Genomic DNA, 8,283 nt, shown 5'->3' on the forward strand with positions numbered 1-8,283 from the left:
GGAGGAGGAGGAGGAGGAGGAGGAGGAGGAGATTGGATTTATACCCCGCCCTTCACTACCCAAAGGAGTCTCAGAGTGACTTACAAACTCCTTTCCCTTCCCCTCCCCACAACAGATACCCTGTGAGGTTTTTGTTCAGTCTTTGTTCAGAAGCACAACTGAATTTTGATGCTCCATAGCTGCATCCACCTACAAAAGAAAATTAAGTTTCTTTTCTTAAATAGAGTTCCTGTGAATGCCTGCTGAATCTTGGAATAGGGTATATCCCAGCTAGAGCCCAGCCAGATGCCTCTGGGACGCTCAGAACTTCTCACTTTAGAAATTTTGCAATTATAGGAAACCCAAATATCAGTACCATTCAGATTGTCTGCTTCAGGAAGTTAGAGCAAACTGTGTGATGCTTCAACAAACTGATTAGCAAGTCATGCATTTCAATTGTTCCATAAGTTTGCTAGATGGCCTTAGGCAAGCCATTCTTTCAATATTATAATAATTTTGATCTACCTTACAGGGTTGTTTTAAGAACTGCTGCATAAAGCATCCACACTGGATCAAATTAAGGGTCCACGGCAATGCTCCCTCTAAGCTGTGGAGTCTTTTGAGCAAAAATTCTACTTGGTGAGCGACTGGCATGAAAGTTGTGAGCGAGTGGTTTGGCTGCTGCATAACTTAGTTTGCTCTGGAGCCATCCTTTCCTGAGCTAGGACAAAAATCTGTGAGCTGGAGGCTAAAAAACGGTGAGCTGGCTCACACTAACTCAGCTTAGAGGGAACACTGGTCCACGGAGTCCAGCATCTGGTTTCACACAGTGGCCAACTAGATGCCTCCTGGGGCACCAACCTCCAAATAGGGCCAGATTACAGAAATCAGTTCCCCTGGAGAAAATGGCTGCCTGGGGGGATGGATTCTATGCCACTACATCTAGAGTTGCCAGGTCCCCCCTGGCTGCTGGTGGGGGGTAGGGTTGCCAGATCCAGGTTGGGAAACTCCTGGAGATTTGAGGGTGGAGCCTGGAGAGGACAGGGACCTCGATGCAGTACAATGCCACAGAGTCCACCCTGCAAAGCATCCATTTTCTCCAGGGGAATTGATCTTTGTAGTCTGGAGATAAACTGTAATTCCCAGATGATCCCCATGTACGGTTGCTAGCTTCAGGTTGGGAAATACCTAGAGATTTTGGGGGTGGAGCCTGAGGAGGATGGGATTTGGGGAGAGAAGGGACTTCAGTAGAGTATAATGCTGTAGAGTCCACCTTCCAAATGGTCATTTTCTCCAGGTGAATTTATCTCTGTTGCCTGGAGATCAGTTGTAATCCCAGGAGATCTCCAGCCACCACCTGGATGTTGGCAACCCTATCCCTAGGTCCCACCTGGATGCTGGCATTTCTAATCACATCCCTGCTCAGCCCCTCCCCCAGTCCCATCCTCACTGAGCTCTACCCTCAAATCTCCAGGAATCTCCCAACCCAGAGTTGTCAATCCTAATAAGTATGGCAGTTTCAAGAGACAGGAAGGATGTGGTGAAAATTCAAATAAACCTTTCTGAATTTGTATTGATCAAGAAAGATTCGTAGGCTTCTTCAGAATTTGTTTTGTTTGCATCCATTTTCTCCAGGGGAATTGATCTTTGTAGTCTGGAGATAAACTGTAATTCCCAGATGATCCCCATGTACGGTTGCTAGCTTCAGGTTGGGAAATACCTAGAGATTTTGGGGGTGGAGCCTGAGGAGGATGGGATTTGGGGAGAGAAGGGACTTCAGTAGAGTATAATGCTGTAGAGTCCACCTTCCAAATGGTCATTTTCTCCAGGTGAATTTATCTCTGTTGCCTGGAGATCAGTTGTAATCCCAGGAGATCTCCAGCCACCACCTGGATGTTGGCAACCCTATCCCTAGGTCCCACCTGGATGCTGGCATTTCTAATCACATCCCTGCTCAGCCCCTCCCCCAGTCCCATCCTCACTGAGCTCTACCCTCAAATCTCCAGGAATCTCCCAACCCAGAGTTGTCAATCCTAATAAGTATGGCAGTTTCAAGAGACAGGAAGGATGTGGTGAAAATTCAAATAAACCTTTCTGAATTTGTATTGATCAAGAAAGATTCGTAGGCTTCTTCAGAATTTGTTTTGTTTGTTTGAAGTAACCGCTATGTCATAGGTCACCTTTTCTAATACAAGTGAATGTGGTAGGAAAGGAAGATCCTCGGCCCGGTCTGGCGATGTTTGTGTGTTTTTAATCCTGGGATTGAACTGCCTATTGAAAACATAACTGCTGCAAGCCATAGGACATTTATTCATGAGAGAGTAAGATCACATGTTGCTTTTAAGCAATAATCTCTCCGTACCAGGAATGCTGGTTAATGATCCTCTATTTCCCTGCCCCACGTCACTCTCACAAGTTCCAATGTTTGTTAAGGAACGACTAGTACCTCATTATAGAATGTTCTTCATGAAATCACAACAAACACTGGTGTCTTATGGCAACTATGTGGAGGGGGCTTGCAGTTTTGGGTTGGCAAATATCTGGAGATTTTGGGGGTAGAGCCCGGGGAGGATGGGATTTGGGGAGGGGAGGGACCTCAGCATAGGGTGACCAGGTTATGTGAGTGAAAAAAGAGGACCAACAAGATTCCCCCCCCCCCTTTGGCATATTCCTGGTCACAAATAAAAAAATACAAGCTGCTTCACCTTCCACCTTTCTGGTCTGGATATTCCAAAGGCCTTCTTTTTAGCACACGAGGTTACTCACAAGCAGCAGAAGTCAGCAAATGCAATGAAAGCCTCCCGTTCAAACTCACTCACACTCCAAGGGAGAGAGCCAGAGCTCACTGTCAAGCTCAGGCTTAACTCTCATTTCCTTAAGTTCTGCTTTTCTTCCCCTTCGCTTGTCATGTTAAATTCCTGGGGGGGGGGGTGTTGTAAGAGTGCATGAGAGTAGAAGCCATAATTATTCCAGAGGCTGTGCCCCAAGAGTTGGCTCGCATGAGACTGTCCTTGGTGAATCTTTGTGCTTAGCCAAGGCTAGATAGGGCACCATATATCTGTCTGTGTTGCCATAGAAACACTAGGGGGTAGGTGTGACGTGTGTGAATGTGGAATCATATGCTTTTACCTATAACCTGTAAATTCCTGTGGTTTTCTTGTCCTAACAAAAGTTCTTGAACCTACAGCAAGTATATCTCCAATAAACATTTAACTGCTAATAGTGTGTGTGGAGAGTGACTTTGCTGGGGACTTGACACTCACCAGAGTGACCAAGTCCACATAAACTTGGAATAATAAAAAGTTAGCACAATCTTGGAATAATAAACGGCACAGCACATTAGCTGTTGTAGATTTTCTGGGCCGTATGGCCATGGTCTTGCATTGTAGGACCTGACATTTCGCCAGTAGCTGTGACTGGCATCCTCAGGGGTATAACACAGAAAGACGGAGTAACTCTCTGTGTAATACGTCTGAGGACTTGGTACAGTTCCGCAGGGCCTGTAAGAGAGCTGTTCTGCCAGGCCTATGGTTGAAGACAGCAACACTTTACCATCAAGCCTGGCCTCTGTTACTCTCCCCTCTCCCCCCCCCCCCCGGGGAATGAGTATAAATTGGCATCACATGTATTGTATTGTTTTCATTCTTAAATTGTTTAAACTGAATTGTCTAAAAACATGTTAACTATTTCCGGTCATGATCCACTGCTATTGCACAGCTAACAAGCACAACACCAGGAATGTCCAGGACCCCTGCAGTTCCTGGCAGTGGGTAAGGACTCTGTGCCATTGCTATGGGGAAGGAAGGAGTCAAGGACATGGAGCAAAGCAGTCCACAGACCTAAGAAAATCCTGATACACAACAATGAAACAGGAAGTCCTATTAAAAATGCATACTAGGAAGTAGCGCTGGTTGCAAAACCGAAGCTTCTCTCCAATGGGGGACTGTAGGGCAAAACGGCCTCCCAACAAAAAGGACATTTTCATCAATAGGGATAGGCACGAAATGGCTCATGAAGTAAAGTTTGTCATAAATTGTGGCCAGTTCATGATTCATGTAGCCATGGACTGGAAAAAAGGGGGGGGGAGGGAAAAACTCAACCCAAGATAACACTGCGAACCAGAAGGGTTAAGCTGACCATATATATTATAAAAATACAAAATTTAATAGGGTGTACACATATTAAAATATATTCGGGTTAAATTTTTTTTCAAGTATCAGACTAATAAAAACATATCAAATATTAATACACATGATGGGTCAACACTTTCCAACTAAGGACCAAACGCGTTTCGGCCTCAAAGGGCCTTCCTCAGTGGTCACTATACAACATTTTATAGACACACATTCAAACAAATGTATACAGGTTCTTTAGTATACTTATTTTAAGACCAGATGTTGTATCCTTATATGTTTGCAATTGTGTTGCTGGGATTAATGATGGGCCACAGGTATGGCCATATTCATTCCAATTATTCTGGTACTGAGATTTCAAAAGTCTGAATGTGTGTCATTCCATCAAGGTAAGGATTAACCCGAATATATTTTAATATGTGTACACCCTAATAAATATTGTATTTTTATAATATATATGGTCATGTAGCCATGGACAATGTTTCTGCCACCCACTCCCTCAGGCTACTCTGTATCATATGGTGGTGACATTTTGCGCCATGTCCTCTGCATCTATCCCCTGGAGCCCAGTGGCCGGACTGTCCCCTCCTGCAGCCTGGGCCATGCCCCGACAGTCCTGCTGGCTGCTCCAGAGGTCTGCTGTGAAGTGCACAGTTCTGCCTTGTGCTTCGGAGAGCTGAGCCTTGACCATTGCCACTGCAGCCAGTGAAAGGCTGCATCCTCAATGAGAGAGAAGGGTTGGCCATCCACAGCAATAATCTCACCAGTGAGGTGACTGACTGCTTCCTGGGCCCTCCACGCAGCCCTTCTGACCTCTTGGAATGCTGTCTGAGGGAAGTGAGGGAAAGGGGGCAGTGGGGAATACAGGGTGGTGGGATACTGAATGGCAAAGTTGGGAGTGAAGCAGGCGGTTTCATGGGTCTTTTGAATAGTTTAGTTCTGTTTTAAAAAAAAGGTTTCAGTATCTCTAAAGTAAAGAATGGACAGGAAGGGAGGGGTTCTCGGGATGCAGAGCACCCAAAGCATCCTCCCCTTCTTCAGGTACTCATCCTTTGAACAGACACTAGCTTTGGAGCAATCTGTGGCCACAGTGAAGATTAGTTGAGAGAGGATGGTGAAGTGTTGCCGTATTGTGGGCAGACCTGTCCATGTGTGCCAGGGCTGTATGACAGCCTATTCCAGTGGCTGGTCTGAGTCGGTTAAAAAAAAGTGTCTGGGGTTGAAAAGCCCACACCCGCACTTAGCAAGGCCAGCAGATGGGGGAAGCAACGGTTGGCTACACAGCAGCATGGTTCTGCCCCCACTACACCCCAAGGAAAAGTTGGTGGGCCCTGGAACAGCAACAGTGCTCAAAAGGCCAGCGGTGCTGGTAAAGCCACAGGGGAGGGGCTGTTGCTCAGTGACACAGCATCTGCTTGGCATGCAGAAGGTCCCAGGTTCGATCTGCAGCATCTCCAGTTAAAAGGGAGTGAAAGAGCTCTGCCTGAAACCCTGGAGAGCTGCGCTGCCAGTCTGGGTAGACAATACTGACTTTGATGGACTAAGGATCTGATTCAATATAAGACAACTTCATGTGTTCAGGCATAGGCCTGTCTCAGACCTTGTGGGAATACTCACTCCTGTGGGATTTCCCTTGGACTTCCTGGATGGGTGGGGCTCCAATATCCCCATTAAAAGGAGAGTCAGCTAAAGGCCAAGGAGGATATCGCAGGGCTCTCTCTGCGAGGCTGTGGAGAGGGTCAGTGTTGGAGAAAAAGACAGGGTGTAAGCCCCTTCTTTCCCAGTACTGAGGCTGCAAAGACTTCCGACAAACAACACTGGAGGGCACCCAAGTTCAGGGGTTCCAGCCAACAGCCCCAGCTTCTGACAGAAAGGTGGAAGAAGCTAGAATCAGATGTAGGAGAGAAAGGGAGGGAGGGGCTGAAAGGAGAGGATGGGTAGTGTGCTGTATTTGGTTGTAATCAGAGAAGTTACAGGCACACACGCAAAAATACAGGCAGACGTACAAGGCTCAATTCATCATGGAATATTTCTAATCATGCACAATTTTAGGGCCTAAGAAAAATCTTGTTCAAGAAAACCAGCTACACAGGGAAGCCCAACAGGACAATCACTGAGACACAGTGAAATACATAACAGACAAGGCCCACTCTCCCAGACAAAATAACCCCTGGCCCTGCCCATTGAACAAATTAGACCCTATTCAGTGAATAAGAAACATCAAGACAATGCCGTACCTGAGACTGCGCTCGGAGGCTCATGAGCAAATCTTGTACCTCCTGCAAAGAACTGCCACCACAAGGCACTTGAAGCATTTCTTTCAGGCACTGAATCTCTTTGTCTTGGCACAGGTACTTCTGCACAATGGTGTTTCCACTTGCAGCGCATTCATAGAAGTGGCCCCCCAATAAGGCCACGGCAATCCATGTGAAGGGAGCAACAGCAGCACCAACGACCACCAGCCACAGCACTCGCAGATAGCGGCAGATGCGACCCCTGTGGCTGTACCTGGACAGCCTGCCTGGGGCACAACATCCTGTGAGCACCTTCCAGCACCTGGTACTGAGCAGCAAACCAAGTAGAAAGAGAATAAGGGCTGGAACCAGGAGGAAGACAGAGCCATAGAGCAGATTCCAGGAATTGCAAGGACACTTAAACACCACCACAGAAAAGATACGCTCACTGCCGGCAGTCAGCAGAGACACGGCACCATAACCCAGCACCTTCTGGTGACTGAGGCAGAAGTCTAGCACCGTGCGAAACTTATCCATCACCCAGCCCTGGGATGTCTTCTGATGTTCCAAATTTGCTCTCTGATACGGTCTCCTCCCTTGCCTGTGAGAAAGAAATCTGACTTTATCAAAACACTTTGTATGAAAAAGGAAGAGGATGTTTGGGGTTTAACAATGTCTACTGGCAAATAGAAAGTATTTTCAGTTTCCTTTCTCTTGTAACAAAAAAAGAAGTAGGAGACCAAATGGAGGGTTCATTAAAAATATGTTCACAGAACACTTCTGTGGTCATTTCTAAAAATAAATAAATAAAATTAGTGGCTTATCTCTCTGTGCAAAGATTATAGATTAAATATATTTGCTATGCATTTAACAGACACAGAGATTTTTTTAAAAAACACACTAAAATTGTACTTATTTTCATTTCTTTCCAGTCAACAGCCAAGACGCAGTTTGCATAAATTGCTCTCTTTTTATCATTAGAACAACAGGTTATGATAGGAAATAATGATGACCCAGAGCTGCCAGTATGACATTACAATTGTACAGGGGTCTAACTGAGTATATGTTTCACCTCCACCTGATGCAAAAGATGGCAGCTGACCTAGGAAGGCACATTAATATCTGAAATCCAATATAAATAAATAAATAATCTTTCAATTTATTGATCGCTCAATCCTTGCAGAGCTGCTGGCTCTGAGCGATTTACAGTTACTCATTTCACAAGGGACTAACAATGCTTTATAGGGGTAAGGGAGGACAACACATATAATCTTTACATAGAACACGTTTTGCAGCTGACAGGGAATTGTTCAGTTGCAACTCAGATGTGATCCGGACGGCATTTTTCCCACTCGGCTTGGCGTGGCTGGATGACATCAGCTCTTCCTCTCCAGGACTCTTCGGGTCGCAGCTCCGTACTGCCACCGCCTGGCTGGAACGGCCCATTACAGGCTTCTTGATGCCGAAGCGATCTTCTAGGCTTTCGATCTTGTGAGCCAAACCTTCCGTTCGCCGGCTAACACCTCCCCCACGGGGGGGCGGCTTTGGTGTGCCCACCCTCTCTAAGGATTGGTACCGATTTTATCTACTCACCAAAGCTTTTGAACCGCTGGGTGGATGGCAAGCTGGGGACAAGGCTGGTAGCTCACACCAGTGCGGTGCTAGAACTGACAGCAGTTCTGTTCAGCTCAGATGTTACTTGGAACCAGAGGATAAATCCCCTGTGCCACCGCTCCCCTTTTCCACCACTCCCCTTCTGCACTGGTGCAGGTTGTCAGCCTCCAGGTGGGGCCTGGAAATCCCCCCCCAGAATTACAAGTGATCTCCAGACGACAGAGATCAATACCACTGGAGAAAATGGTGGCTTTGGAGGGTTGACTCCAGGGCTATTTTTGGACCAGAACGCACCGGAACAGCGTTCTGGCTGCCTTCCGGTT

General features: G+C 46.5%; 1 protein-coding gene across 1 annotated transcript in view; it reads right to left on the reverse strand.

Annotated features, from left to right (window-relative positions):
- Positions 1–6,883, reverse strand: part of LOC107108601 (protein FAM26F-like) — a 7,498-nt gene extending 615 nt beyond the window's left edge. The window contains exon 1 of the mRNA XM_015409063.1: positions 6,350–6,883. Within this exon, the coding sequence (XP_015264549.1) occupies positions 6,350–6,883 (534 nt within the window). The remainder of the gene's footprint in view (positions 1–6,349) is intronic.
- Between the last annotated feature and the right edge of the window lie 1,400 nt (positions 6,884–8,283).

The sequence above is a fragment of the Gekko japonicus genome, unplaced genomic scaffold (genome assembly GCF_001447785.1).
Source record: "Gekko japonicus isolate JY-2015 unplaced genomic scaffold, Gekko_japonicus_V1.1 scaffold50, whole genome shotgun sequence".
Lineage (NCBI taxonomy): Eukaryota > Metazoa > Chordata > Lepidosauria > Squamata > Gekkonidae > Gekko > Gekko japonicus.